The 16,222-nt window shown below is 35.3% G+C and overlaps 1 protein-coding gene across 8 annotated transcripts in view; it reads right to left on the minus strand.

Annotated features, from left to right (window-relative positions):
• KCNT2 (potassium sodium-activated channel subfamily T member 2) overlaps window positions 1–16,222 on the minus strand; it is a 227,286-nt gene that overhangs the window by 18,237 nt on the left and 192,827 nt on the right. For 5 of the 8 annotated variants that reach the window (XM_074317059.1, XM_074317060.1, XM_074317057.1 and 2 more), the window contains 4 exons: window positions 13,910–13,993; window positions 12,714–12,842; window positions 7,877–7,897; window positions 218–518 (listed from right to left, as the gene is read on the minus strand). In XM_074317059.1, coding sequence (XP_074173160.1) covers window positions 218–518; window positions 7,877–7,897; window positions 12,714–12,842; window positions 13,910–13,993 — 535 coding nt within the window. The remainder of the gene's footprint in view (window positions 1–217; window positions 519–7,876; window positions 7,898–12,713; window positions 12,843–13,909; window positions 13,994–16,222) is intronic. The other 3 variants (XM_019746320.2, XM_019746392.2, XM_074317058.1) reach the window with 2 other exon arrangements.

Raw genomic sequence — 16,222 nt, forward strand, 5'->3', positions numbered from 1 at the left:
TGCCTAGAGGACTAAGCAAATACTTACAATTTTTAGCACTTTTATTTTTATGATCATTATTATACTTTCCTGCAGGAGATTAAATATGTGTCCCTCGTCCCTTCAAATTAACCTGTGAAACAAAAATGTGATCCTCAGCTGACTAAGCGCCAACGCTACAATGACTAACGGCCAGAAATCACAAGTCCATTAGCATACAATATTTTAGAGAGCATACCATATCCCACTGTAGAAAGACCCAAGTGTTTCATTCTATTTTTCACAAGTTCAGCAAGCTCTTGTCTCTCTGACCTCCTGTAGAGGTTCAGTCGCTGCTGGGTTATTTTCTCAGCTGTTTTACCAGAGTGTTTGGGACCTTTTCTGCTCAGTCTTCGGGCCCACTGCAAGCTCTTCCTTCTCAGCAAGGGATGGTCCGACTGGTCGCTGGATGTGGAGTTGCGATGGTTGCCTCGGTGGTGGCCGTGTTCTTTGCAGTCTTTGGTGTCTTCCCACTCTTCCACGCTGATAGATATTTGAGACTTTAAAGGAAATAGAGATCAACAGTTAGATATTTTAGGAATTATTGTAGCTGGGGCCTATATCAATATTTTGCTACGATCCTGGTATAAGTATGCATGTCATGAGAGTTTTCACAGAAAGAGCAAAATCATAATCATTGATACTGATTTTCCGTTACTGTAATCAGAAAATATGTTCTCTGGAAGGTATTATATGAACCAGATAAAACAGCTTTGCATCCTCCAATATAAGTTTTAATGAAAGGATTTACTGTTTCATGTTTCATAGTTATCTTATCAAATGACTATTAACATAGAGTAGTTTGAAACCACAAAAACAACGGGGTATTTTATAACTTTGTTCAAACGAAGTCCACAAAATGGACTTCTCTAAATCTATAACATGCATTTCACATGAAATTTCAATAAAGATTATGAAAATGGTTTTATTTTTGGAATTAGTATCTTAAAGGTTTTTAAGTTATTGCTCTTTCCAAAGATGACATTGCAATGATATTTTATCAGATGTGGATTTTTTTAATTCCCCCATATGACCCAGAAGAAAACAAAGTGCTTTTTAATTCATGCATTAATTATTTAGCACATAAAATGTTTTCTGATTAAAATATTAAAACATATTTCAGGAACTGTCTTCCATAGTCAAAGTGAAAATATGTTGTAAATATTAATATTTCACAAATGTATTCTCGAATCACAAATAAAACTTAAATCAGGCTATCCTCCACACAAGGGAAACAATGAACAAACTCAAAGTCTATTTTGATGTACTCTTTCCCAACTAAAACTGATTTTAAAGTAAGAATCTCTCCTTTGATGATAAGCCCTTCATAAATAAATGCTTCCTGTTTCAAAATCGGTGCTTTTCATACCAGGAAGTCATATGAAATGCAATGCAGATCAAAGCAGAAAGTCTTACTTTCTAAAAACATGCACATGCAAATGAAAACATTTCCTGAACTTGACTATATCTAGGGCAGCAGCCACGAATCTGCTTACTGGGCCCCCCTTCTGTGGATGGAAGTTTGAGCTGCAGCTATAACATGCATGTGTTGCTGGCTTTCAAAGTAATAGAATTTAAATTACCACTTTAAGTAAGGTCAGGAGGTAGATCCAATAAATTCCTTCAAAAGTGAATATAAATTATGGAGGCTCAGTCAATGCCTTACATACAATACCGAGTGGCAAGCTATGAAATTATCTCACACTTAAATTCAACAGAAAATATAAATATTTATCCACCTTTTGATTTCAAAACATTACTGTATCAGAGTGCTGTCAAAAGGAATTTAACCTTCATATCTTCGTGATAAGAGAACTTCTCATTAACGTTTTTCGAAACCTTATTTTAGCTATCAGAATTTAAGTTGGAAGTATAAAAATTCTTAATAGCATGGTTTTGCAATGGTGGATACTTTTGTATGTCTTAAGTGATATCTACCATCAGTAAAGAATATCAGTCTTTGTTCAGAAGTTTCAGTTTATGTGTACTTTGCAGAAAAAATGAAAACGGTTAGTTCATTCATATTTAGTGTGGCTTGCAGAGTCATGTTAATTTTAATCTTAAATTTATTTTACGTGATCTTTGTAGTCATAAGTCTCTGTGAGCAATAGTTTGATTTCCTACAAATATGTTGAAATAATCTTGCTAGACCCAATGCTCAAAATATTTTGTTCATGTAATGTCACTTATAATTCAAGCTATGAAACCATAAAGTATTTTAGGGAAGAAGTTAAGATTTCCTACTTTTTCAAGTAGGGGATGAAAGACTATTTGTGAGGACTTTTTCTTAGTTGCATGTTCTGAGAATTGTGTCAAGCTACATCTGAAACATGAAGTGAAGCCTGTGTGTACGTCACCTAAACAAGACTCCACACCCCGTTCGTCCTTGTTTTGAGTTCCCCAAGGAGGCGAATATCATGATTTATTCAAAAACCCCATAGGAATCACAAGGCCTTTTTGTTACTTATTCAATAAATAAGTAACATCTCATTGTATATTTCACTTTATAGAAAAAAGGAATTAGGAGGATTTGGGAGTTAATTTTAATCAATCTAAACTGACAACACACATTTTTCATTACATGTTGGAAATTCGCATGCCTTTCTCTCATCCTTCCAATTTGACGTAATGAAAAGTACACAGGATATTTATGTATGAAGATATACAAATTTGCGTGGTATTCTGTATATTTCCTAGCTCTATCCCTTGTACAAAAATGCTTAACCTCTGTGTAAAACAAAAATAATAGTACCCATCTTCAGCCTCATAGAAATGTTGTGTAAATTCGTGCAACACATTAATGTATAAAGAAAACATTTGCCGACTGTCAACATCCACATAGAGTAATAATGTTAGTATATCTTAGAAAGAATGATTATCCACAGTATCAGTTACCCTGGTGATAACAGTTACTCTATTCCTGTGAACTGGATGTGTGTGTATGTGTGTGCCTGTGTGCTTTAAAAGGAGGTCCCTTTGTAAATACACTTTGCTGCTGCCATTTTGTCACCTGGTTGTAGCTCTCTTGTGTTTTGAACATGACATCATGACCTAGTGGAAAGGGTGTGGTGACACACAAACATGCCTGAGCCATAGGAACTTTTTCTGCCCTGAGATAGTGATAGTGGTTAAAAGCAAGTGTCGTGGCTCCCTGCAGACCTGGGTTTAATGACAAGTTCTACACCTACCAGCTCTGTCTTCTTAGTTACGTAATTTAAACCCAAAGATTATCGCCATTTTCCTGTCTTAGAAATAATTCTCATTGAACTCTGCCCACAGTGCGTGTCAGAGATCTCAGCGATAACACATGGAAAGTGCAGACTATATTGTCTGTCTCAGCACATGCTCAGTAAATACCAGTTAATATTATGGTCATGATCCTGTAGGAAAAAAACAGTGAAAGGGAGAAAAGAAAAAGAAGTAATGATGAGGGGTTCCATAAAAGTGAAAAATGGGTATGAAAAAGTCAGGGAATGGCTCGTATTTTGGGTGTAGTTTTTCCTCTATCAGTGACTGTGTTTCACAAAAAGTCAAGATGCTATAAACAAATACGTGAGGATAAAGTTTCCTTGGTTAAAGTTTTGTGAATATGAAGGAGAGAGCAAACACCTGTGAAAGTGGAGATTTACTGTTCTGTGACCCTTGTGTCAGTTATCCCTCACTGTCTCCATGAATAATGGAGGGACTCTTCTCTGACTTTTCTGAGCCTAATGTAATTGTCAGAAAGCTAATGTTATTGCTAACCTTTAGAAAAATCAAGACTTCACACTAATGTTTGTGAGTGGAAAAAGACGTTTGCGTATTATGACCTGATCTGAATGTGTTTTGATCTGCTCAAAATTCGTGTGCTGCAATCCTAACCCCCAAAGTGATGGTGTTCAAAGTGATGGTGTTAGTAGGTAGGTCTTCGGGAAGTGATGAGGTCATGAGGGGGCAGCCTCGTAAATGGGGTTGGTGCACTGATCAGAGAGACCCCACAGAACTCCGTAAGCCCTTCCTCCAGGTGAGGACACAGCAAGGACGCTGTGACCTAAAGAGGGCCCCCACCTACCACGCTGCCACCTTGATCTCAGACTTCCAGCCTGCAGAACACTGAGAATAAATCTCTGTTGCTTGTAAACTACCCAGCCTGTGATACCTTGTTACAGCTGCGTGAATGGACTAACACACATATTTTATAGGAAAGGCTTCTGGGAACATACTGATATAGTGCAATAAGGAAATGAAAAATTCATAGGGCCACTCCAACAATTTTCATATAATTTTAAAATGTGGTCATTTTTTAAATGTTATATTCTTTTCCAAATATTTATCAAACTTACCATAGTTGAAAACAGGCTGAAAACATTTCTTCATAAGAGTAAGAACTGAAAACTTTATAAATGAGAAAATGTTTCTTATGCCTAAAATAGCTTAATTTACTTTCATTGTTTTCAGAAAGGTAGAAAGTGTCAGATTCATAAAATATATCAAAGAGTCTTTTCCACACACTACACATACCCTGAAGTGACTCAATTCAACTTTCTCTCAGTTTTTTTTATTGAACGGTTATTCATGTCATAGGTTATTGAGCAATGTGTGGAACAAAGTGGTATTTTAAAATAAATCAATTCACCCAGTTGCTTGAAAGTGAGTGTTTGTAATCTGGATTCATAACTCCCTTAAGAATAGTTTTATAGCCTTTATAATAGACTTAAACTGTATATCTGATTTATGATTGAAGACATTCCGAGTTGTTGCTGAGAAAAACATATGGTTGTGCATCTCATAGATCAGAATCCAAGTCTGGCCCAAATGTAGATATCATCATTAACTTTTGGTTTGTAAAGAAACTAAAAAGTGTTTTTTTCTTTACTAAATGGTTTGTTTTATGTCTATAAATAACTAAATACAAAAGAAAATTGTCTTTCTACAGAAAATGTCATTTTGGGTATATATGTTTAGGTTTTTATGTATTATACATAATTATATATGTGCGTAGAGAATATTCTTGTACAGCTGAGTAGCTTTAAACTCCCAAACTGACTTACAAAAAAACCAAAAAAAATCAACAAATAGAATATTGTTGAATAACAGGATTAACATATGCATAAAGGTATTCAAATAGTTTACATTATGAGAATCCTACTTTCATTGCTAGCTCTGTCCCCATCACAGCATAATTTTCATTTATCGTTTTTCAGAATTACTGGAATTATCGCCTAAAGCAGTGGTTTCAACCTGTGTGTGTGTGTATGTGTGTGTGTATAGACCCTACACACTGCAGGGTAGGTCAGGAGAGCTGTCATTCTAGCACCTCCAGCATATTACAGTCCAGAAGAAAGGACCTAAACATATAAAGTTATGAAAAACTATTATGGAGATTCCAATATGAGTACAGTATCAATTCCATCGTGCCCAAAACATTTTACACACACAGACACACAGACACACACGCACGCACGCACGCAATCCCCTTCTCTTTCTAGCATTTGAGAACCAATACCCTAAAGCATATGTCATTATGGGTAGGTGAACCAGTGGAAAGAAAATTTCTATGATATACGTGATGAATTAAAGGACAGATACAATGACGTAAGACTTGGTAGATATGAATATTCATATTCTAATGTAAAGAATACACATAAAACTGTACTATTGACCCAAGTATACTGTTGCTTAAATTGTACGCTTAAATGTCACCACTCCCTTATGAAGCCCTAGGTGACTTACATTAACCTTGTAATTTTCTATCCATTTTCGATTAGCTTGACTCACGCCCATTCTACAAGGAGCTGTGACTAAAGGCTTCATTTACTTCCCGTGGCAGTGGGAAGGGGAGAACGATCCCAAGCACTTTAAGATGTTAAGTGGACTGAAAGCCATGACTATGTAGTTAAATTACATCAAATAGATTGGATTCATTTAAGTAGCTTCTTGCTAATAAGTGTGCCAGGGAGACTCTTATTAAGTTAAATTAAAGAAAAGTAAATAATGCAAGTAAGAAATGGTTTCCTGGGGTTGGAAATGAACAAGAATCAATAGAGCTAGAAAATATTATAGATTGGAATTGTAAAAAAGAAAAAAGAATAGATTCAAAGGTAAAATTTTTTATGAGAGACTGTGAAAGAAAATTACAGGTGAGCTCCGACTCCAGGAGAGAGAGAGGGAGGGAGGGAGGGAGAGATTGAATTACAATGAATTTGAGGTTAGTGAATATATCTATGTTTGACTAAGACTGTAAGGTATTTATCCAAATCACAGGAATACTTAACTACATTTTATTTATAAACTTGAATTTATGGACATAAATATTTTCTAATTCAGTGCCATGCACTAAGAGATGATGACATACCAATAAAAAACAATGAAATTAGATCTATATTCCTCTGTGTACTTTGCACATAATTATTTGCCACATATTCTGAAAATTCACTTAACACATTTCTTCCTTTTTCTAACTTGCAAAGTGATAATAATATGTTCCCTACTTAATCTTCACTCTGCTGTGTGTTGCGAATAGCCCAAGTTTACACATAGCTAGTAAAAGGAGAAGCCAAACTCAGATCATCTCATTCCAAGTCCGGGCCTCATTTGGTGAGGCAAAATAATTGAGTAAATGATGTACTAGGAATAGGGATAGAAAGAGTATCAATAAAGAATGGCTAGAATATAGCCATTCTTATCCATGGGGCGTACATCCCAAAACCCCAGTGGATGCCTGAAACCATGGATAGTCCCAAGCCCTATATACAGAGGGTGCCAAGAAAGCAAAAAAGTTGTATTAAAATTGTAATGCAATGAATGACGCTAGCATTCATTTGACAGATGCCATCTTTCGAGCAAACATCATACTACACATTGCTTTGTGATTCAATTCAACTTCGAAAAGTAACACATACATAATATCCCTTAAAATATGTATATGTTTTTTGGCACCGCCAGTATACTGTTTTTACTTACATAGTCATACCTATAACAAAGTTTAATTTATAAATTAGGCACAATAACAAATTAACAACAATAATAAAATAGAGCAATTGTCACAATATACTGTGACAACAAGTTATGTGAATGTGGTCACTTTCTCTCAGAATAGCTTATTATACTGCGTATACTGCATGAATACATATATTGGAGAAGGGTGATTCATGTCCCATGTGGGGGGGATGGGACAATGACATATTTCAGCACATCACTCAGAATGGCATGCAACTTACAACTTGTGAATTGTCTATTTCTGGAATTTTTCACTTACTAGTTAGGGGTTATGACCGACTGCAGATAACAGAAACTGCTCAGTGCAAAGCCACGGATAAGGGGGTACCACTGTACCTTAAAATCCAGCAAAGGGAAATTTGACTTGCTATAGTAGGCATCAAACATCCATTACAGATTTTTCATCATGTGAGTAAAGTAAAAAAGTGATTATTCATCTGTCTGTACTATTCAAGATACTGAAGGGAAGAGCATTTTCAAACATCAAATTAACCAAGAGGTGATTCAATCCAAGAAAAGGCATGAAATTTCATGTCAGCCATCTGGATGCATTGAGGGAGGGGACCTCACTCCAGCAGAGATGATGCATAGCCATTAAGTGCCCGGCTGGTGTATTTCACTGTGTGTGACACCATCCAGTAAAATATGTGATTGGATTAGTACATAAACATAACTGGAAGACCAACTGGTGAAATTAATTTGCCATCCTATTAGGGAAATATAAATATACTCACTTGAACCTAGAACATTTATAACATTTCAGTTTAATTAATTGGTTTTATAATCTGACATATTGAATTCAACCTTTAATATTATTTTCCTATAACAGCTCTGGATTCATATATTAAGTCATTTGAGGAAAAGGAGGCAAAATACTTACTTGTGATGTTATTTCTCGAGACTGACACAAAGGGAGGGAAAAAGAAACACACAAAATACGGTTTAAACAGTGACTCAATGACACATACAGGAAACAATCAGCAACAAGGACGAAATACGACAACTACCCACATAACATGTATAATCTGATCATTTGTTTGATTATTTATCATAGGGCTTTTGAATACATTGAGGTAAAAAATAAGCTATTGTTTTTAAAATTAACCAAAAATGTGTTCTTGTTAGATTATTTTTTGTTTGTTTTTGTGTGTTCTTTTGCTTTTGGGGGGGTTGTTAAAAATTATCTTTCTCAGCTTTGATAGAAAGAAAAAGTGGTATTAGAAGAAAATAAAACAAGTGATTCGAGTTTCTGAAACTACTATATTAATGAGAGAATATTTGATATAATTATTGATATTCAATAATCATTACTGGTATTGAGATCTGTACTATTTTAAAATTTGATCTTATAATAAGATTATATTTTAAAATTAAAAATTTTTAAATTTAGATCTTATAATGAGATTGCTTTTTCCCTATATATAAATTTAATTAAGTTCACAGAAATACGCTGAGCTTTCACATTGTCTGTAGATTGTCTGTAGACTCTAAAAATCTGGCTATAAAAATCATGCTATTGTATTCTACATTTTGAAGAATAATACTCTATTCATTTTTCAACAGGTAGAATGAAATGTTCAATTCTATTCTTTGGGGTAACTCAAGTCTGACTCATCTAGCATTCTAACTGTTGTTACAAATATAAAAAATGTATAATAAACATTTGATTATAGGCTGCTTAATTAAAACTGTTTATCTCAGGATTCTTAGCATACCACCCAATGGAATAAACGTTTGAGTGAGTAACAGCAGAGAATGGACAGCTAGAGTTTTAAAAGTATTCTATCTTAATCCTTATTTTAAAAAAATTCAGTGTGATTTTCTAAAAGGTAAATTTTTATATTAATAACATTTAACATATTACATCCCAGTGTAATAGTAAGGGCTTAGTGATTGATAGATGGGGCAGCCAATGATTATTCCATTAGACACATTTTTAAAAGTTACAGGATTTATTGACTATGAAGGTGACCAACCATCAGACTAACACATTCCACAAATTTATTGTGTACATTGTAAAGATGTTGGTACATTAATATGCCTGAAAATGATCCCTTTCTAATTTATAGTAAATTTTTTACTGGTTATAGAACACGTATACTTCTAGCAAATATAATTTTTAGTACACTGGAAAACTGGAGGTAAATACAGTTCATTTTTTACCAAAAAACAAACAAACGAAAAACACCATTGGGACAAATACATTTACTAATTCATAACTTTTCAGATTTTGGAAAGATAATACTATATCATATACTTTATAGTAGGTTACACCACTAGTGGGCCTTGGATAACATTTTATAATAAAAAATTTAATATTTATTCAATGCAAAGTATGAGTATTTACTTTCATTGGAATAGTGAATGTAAATAATCTGATGACCCATTCAAGTGAGGTTTTGCCAGCAAATGAGTTTAGTGAGCTTTTCAATGTCAGAACTGTAGTTAAAGGATGTGGACAGAAATATCATTCTTCTTTGTCACCAAGAGTAGTATCAGTCCTCATCCATACTGTTTTTGTTTTTGTGAACCATGAAATTCTGATGTTTATAAAAATTCCCTTAAATAGACTCATACTGTTGGTGGTAGAAGCTCTCCTGGCAGGTGAAAGGGCCAAACCCAGCTGTACCCTACTTTCCAGGGACTGGTTCTCCAGACGCTGGACGTACCCCCACTGTGCTCTCTGTCTGTGTTTATATAAATCCTCCTTCCACCGATATGCAGCCCAGCAGAAAAACCCGAGGTTGCATTCCAGGTCTCTCACACATCTTATAATTATGATTACGCATATTCTTTGTCATCACGTGTCTTCTCAAAGATGTTGGTGAAGGTCGACAGTGTTTTTTCTACTCCCCCAGCCAAAACAGTGACATAACTTACAGTAACTGTCTTTTCCTCTACATAGAATATGGGGAAACAGTGAAGACAGACTACAAATGATACGACATAAAAACCTGGGTGTGCCTTTAAGATGTCATTTTTCAACTTTGTGAGGTCACAGGGAAGGAAGGCCGAGAGGACATATGCATCTATTGCTACTACATTCTTATGTGAAATGTTAACATGAATAGACAATTCTACATAGCATGGGATGCAACTTAACACTTGGAAGTTTAAACTGCAGAACTGATCAATGAATCTGCCTAATATGACAATTTGGGGTATAAATCTATTAGTTGTTGTTTTTATCAATTATAAATACACAGTTTAAATAGTCATAAAATGCTTTTTTAGCACAATACCCACCATAGTCTCTTTTCTTTCCCTCTCATAGCATGCATCCACATTCACCTCTTTCAGATGGATGTGTTGGTGTTTAGCTCTCTCTGATTCGATATAACATGCTTGATAGTTATTTTTTTCAGTTCCTACTTTTCTTTATTAACTCCTGACTCTGGAGTATAGGCCTTTTCCGTATTCAACTACCTTTGCCATCTCCCACCATTTCAAAATTCTTCAAGTGTGATTTTGGTTAGATCAAAATTCAGGGCATATTATGACTACATACAATTTATAGATGAGCAGATGAGAAATATGATTACTATTCATTTCTGCATAAATTTTTTGGTGGTGGTGATGGTAGTACCATATTCCTAGAGTCTTAACTGTCTTACTTTATTAGTTGATAAATTAGGCATATACTTATCAATATCTCACCCTGAACTCTGTGTTATAAAAATGCTCAATGGTCCTATTTTTATCTTTCATTATTTCTATGACAGGCAGAATGTACATTTTCAATAAAAATATATGTGCCAAAAGATGAATTGAGTTCAATACAGGAAGACAGAAGGTGTCATGCTCATTTAACCCAGTTTGCTTTTATGCTCCAAAGATGTGTGTTTTTCATATCAGCTAGAGGTATGGGGATTTATAAACATTTTGCTGAGGTTTTCTTTAGTTGTGATGGGGAGAATTGACCAAAATGTAACATTAAATGCTCCTTGATGGCAATACAGCTGCTCAGTTATCCACCTCCTGCCTACACTGTGAAAAGCATACAACAAAGTCCGTAATAAAACCATATACTGGTATAGGATTCTCTTCTACCTTAAGAAATAAGAGCAGATCTTACGGACTCTCTCCCTTAAAAGAAATATTTAATTTCCAACTCAGCCAAAACAGAAATAGCCAAGTTCTAGACTTTTCCATACAGTAGTTGGGATTTTTGCTGTCTAATAAATAATAACAAGAGTAACATAATGAAAATCACAACCAAAAAAAATCCAAATGACTGATATGGATTTGGACCTGACCAGGGCAGCATTCATGGCATTCAAATTCACGAAGCCTATACATATAGTTAGAAGAGACCCTGATAATACTCTGCTGGATGGAAATTGATGCACTTAACCAAGTTCAAATATGAAATGGTTCATTGCTTAGGTGTACAATAGCTTGTCTTTTCTTAACCTCTAATCAGATAATAGATTTTCAGATCCAGTATTCTTAAAATTTTAGACATCTGACCAATCGGTCTTACGTATTTAACTGTGTGGTATTTTCTCCTGTCAGTCATTCCTGATTTTCTATGATTAAGTCTTGCTTTTTGTGGTGTGTACCACAGAGACCACAGCCAATGACAAGCTCTGAGCTTGTCAGCAACAGGGATGGCAGTAAATTACGCTTCCTCTAGCACTTCTGCAGCTACTAGAAAACCACCAAAACGCACCTCAGAAAAACTCAGCTATTTCCTGCTGACCGCAAAATCACTTATTTAAATACCAAACTATAAATTTTAACAAAAAGAAAAAAAAATCCCCACAGAAAGCTACTTCATTACTCTCACGCTTCCTAGAAAGTTCTTCTTTTCTATACAAGGATTCATCGATTTTTATCACAAATTGGTTTAATGATTACGTGGGCTACTACAATGCATATGACTGATCTGAGCCTCATTGTTGAGCGCATTTTGTATAAAACCACAAAAAGAAATGGTTAACCAAAATTTCAAATAATTTCGAGGTATCTGAAGAAGAAAACTATTTCAAGAATATAAACCATCATTTATATTACATAACTTTATAAATATAGATAGGATGGTGCATTTATCCAAATTTGTTATTTCATGAAAGAGTCTAATTTAAAATGCCATGGTTCACTAAGCATATATAAACTATTTAGAACCGTGTAACATGGCCAAATCAAACTGTGGACATGTTCGCAGCTGCACGCAACCATCAGAAATTGTGCCCCATATTAATAGACTCTAGTTTGCTTTGAAAATTACTGAGCTTTCCTCTGAAAAGGTACTGCACTGCTACTTGAGGTTTAGTCTGTAATCCAGAGTTTGGAAAGTGGGAGTTTCAGTACTTACTAACTTATCTGTTTTCATTGCTTCCCATGCTAGTCACAGGGAGTTGAGGAGTATATTAGAAAGCTAGGTTGCTTGCCCCGAGAACATTCTCTATACATCACAAGGTTACTTAGAATTCATTTGCTTCCTGACAGTCTTCAAAAAATGAAAAATCCTAGATCTACAGAAGACATTGAGAGCCCCAAATCCACAAACCCTTAGCCAACAATATTTTGAGAAACTCTGACATAGTTTACTACACACGTAGTTGGTAAGTTGTTGTGTTGTGTGTTTTTTCCCCTGAAAACTGCCACTATGTGCTCAGACAGCGTTCTTTTTTTTTTCTATGACATTTTCCAGACATCTGTTTCCAAGAATGGGAAGATGAAATATTAAAATGAAAATTCTGATAGTTCCAAACCTCAGATGTAGTAAGTTTCTGGGATTCTGTCCTGTAGATCCCAATGGGAACATCTCCGGTAGTAGAACACAACTTCTGATAAAGTCGGGCGTATGTTCTGATCCATAAGTCATCCTCTGTGATTTTCATCTGGAATCCATATGAATTATTACATATTAACTTTTTTGGAAATAAAAGCCCAGTGGTTACTTTTTCATTTAAAGGTAGAATTTATTGCTATTTTAATTTATTGGGGTGACAGTGGTTAGTAAAGTTACATAAATTTCAGGTGTATGATTCTGTAATACATCATCTAGAGATCACGTTGTGTGCTCACCACCCAGAGTCAGTTCACCTTCCATCACCATATATTTGATCCCCTTTTCCCTACTTTACCATCCCTTCCCCTCTTACCCTCTGGTAACCACTAAACTATTGTCTGTGTCTATGAGTTTTTGTGTGCCCTGTCATAAGTGCTAATCCATGTATTAAACTTATTTAGTGCACCCCATCTCAGCCTTACCCCTGGGGTTCACCTAAACTGAAGAAACCAACTGCATTTGTGGCAGCATGACATTGGTTTAGTTCAATGTCCGGAGACAATAGTCACCAGTAATTAGCTGGGATGCTGTTTTGAATGTTGTAATACCTAGAAGCTGTTATTGGTGTTTAGTGGACAGGATCTGCCACTGCTAAAATTCTTAAAATGCGAAGGACACTCCAGCACAAAAAAGAATTGTCCATGTAGAGGTCTACTAACTCCCATAGTGAGAAAGCGGTTAGCAGCATGAGCAAAGGCTTGAGGGCCCGAGGCGTAAGTGTAATACTAGTCCCTCTTCTCTAGTCTGAAGTTTGAATTGTTGGCAGATCACTTCCTTAAATAAACTTACAGTACACTCATTTATAAAACAAGGTTGAGCTGTGTGGTCACTGCTTTCCTTGACAACATGGCCCCCTGTGTCAGAAACCGTCAGCTTCAATTGCCAGCTACAAAGGAAAAACAGCCATTCTGAAGTTTGTACAGAATGGCTACTTGTCATGATTGTTCATTTAAAATAACGTTTTCCCTTGAACGTTTTTTAAGAATTGAAAAACTATAATGCTAGTCTTTGAGCATGTTTTGGGGGGGAAATGACATAGAAGAGTTAGCCAAAGTACATTATAGATGGATTTCAGGCTATCAGAACAAGCGTCTATTCCAGGAGCTATTCACTTACAGAACAGAGGAACCCCGATCCTGGGGTCGTATCCAGTCCCAGCAGAAGTCTGGTGATAGAAATCATATAATCCTTCACAAATGACTGCAATATAAACAAAACATCTACTTACACATCTGAAATGTGTAGAATAGCTAGGGCTGCATACCGTGTCACTTCTAAAAGGTTCTGCCTCATGATACATCATTAAGCCTCCATAAAAAAGGAAATAAAAATCTGTCTTGTCAGTGTCCTAAATGCACATGTACAGGAGATAGGGGAAGTAATTATTTGCTAGAATATCCCAATATGCATTCATTTTATGCATGCTCCTAGACATGATAAAAACATTTTTAGATTTTAATAACAAAAAAACAGGGTTGGTATAAAATAGAGAAGATCATAAAAACTTGAAAGAACTAAAGTTTGCAGTGAAATATTTCAACAAGTTTTGTAGGCTTAAGCTCTATGCTAGTAGAATAAATTTCTAATATTTAAGTAAAGCTAAATATTAATAGTTTAGTATTCAATATCATTATTAGACTATTTTATGTGTTAACATATGAGATATGTTTTGATATGTTGCTAAAGCACTACTTGTTAGAGTATTAATCACACTTCCAATTTCTTCATTTTAGTCTTAGCTCAGAGTGAAAAGAAAAACTTTCAAGTGATACAAGCACGTTTTACTATAGCACGTAACAATTAGTTAATAAATTATATGAAATGACTGCCTTCGGCTTGATCTTGAAGTGTTAAAAAATGAAAAATGTAAATAGCAATCTAGTTATTTTGCATAGCAAAGACTTTTAAAAAGTTATCATGCTTTTTAAATAAATCCTCTAGACTACTTCCTTAATTACTAGTTTATTTTACCAACAGCTTGTGTCAGAAAACTAAACCTTTGCATCCAGAGGAGAACATAAGAAAATACAACCCTTCCCTTTATTCAGACCAAAGTAATGGCATTTTGATTTTCAAAGTGTATTAGTCTCCTAGTAGTTTGGACATGAACATATGGGGGCCACCAAGAAAAGCTGTGACATGCACCTTTAGAGAATAGTGTTTAACTTCATTTGTAACTCAGGGTGTGCTATGGAAGAGAGATTTTTAAACAAATCCTCAGGCACTGAAGACTATTATTTTCCAAAATGAAAAATGGAAAGTACTCATGAAAGAGAAAGCAAACTGAAGATTTGGCAAATGACTATTATAAATTATTTTAGAGTCGGATGTGGTAACATAGCTGATTTGTGTACTGTAATGTCACCAACACATTCCTTGTCCAGAGGTCGTTTGTTCTGTAGCTTCATCATGGCGTAGACAAAAGGTAGGAGAGAGCCAAAGCCATACGCACAGCCTCGTGCGCAATAAATCTCGCGGAATTCAGTCCTAGAAGAATCTTTTCAGTTTCGCGTAGGATCTGTTTAATTTTATTTTAGATAATACTTATTTTGATGAACTGGTTTTCCAGCTTTCCAAAAATATTAATCAAAAATTGTTAAAAATATAAAAGTGACCTGTGTTTCAAGTGGGAAGGAGAAAAGAGAATATCGAGAAGATGTAACAAAGAAAAACAATCGTCCAATAAGTTAAAAAAAAAAAAAGAAAAAAAGGAGGAGAAGAATGAAAAGAAACTCAGACATTACGCAGGGTGGCATCATGTGTGACAGGTCATGGTCAGGAATGATCTCATCAGGGGTCCATGGCCTGAAGATGAGAATTCACACTGACCACTGGGTGGTTTCTGTCTCTGAGCCTGTCTCATCGACACATGGAGAGCGGTAACACTGCCTACATCAGAGTTTGCCTTGGGGAAGCAAACCCACTGATGTGTAGGATAGAATTATGTTAATGATAAATCACTGCACAATGTAGTCATTCAGAATCGTTCCTGAACACATAATGAAAACATGTATCCCTAAGAAGATGGGCTTAGACGCTCATTAACCGAAATGATTAGGTGGCATGCAGTTTATTTTAAAAATACAAGAATGCTTACTATGTAATTTTAGGATATCTAATATCTGTTTTAACCTGTCTTTTAACTCTTTACCCATCTGAAAAATGGACAGCAGTGTATCTCATTTGATGTCAAGGGAAGGTAAATAGGCAGTTACGACTTTGAAAATTATTTTTCAAGTTCACTGTTTCTGCAATAGTTTTAGACAATACAGAACCTCTTGTATCCTGTTGATAACAAATGGGAGATAAAAATGAAGAGACAGAAATCAGTGCTTTTCCACTCCCCCAATCCCGACTTTACCGATCAGAATTGCGTGCCGGGTAATGGTGTTTGGGGTGGAAGCCGGGCCTCCTGCGGGGCCCATATAA

The sequence above is a fragment of the Rhinolophus sinicus genome, linkage group LG12, assembly GCF_036562045.2.
Source record: "Rhinolophus sinicus isolate RSC01 linkage group LG12, ASM3656204v1, whole genome shotgun sequence".
In the NCBI taxonomy this organism is placed as follows: Eukaryota; Metazoa; Chordata; class Mammalia; order Chiroptera; family Rhinolophidae; genus Rhinolophus; species Rhinolophus sinicus.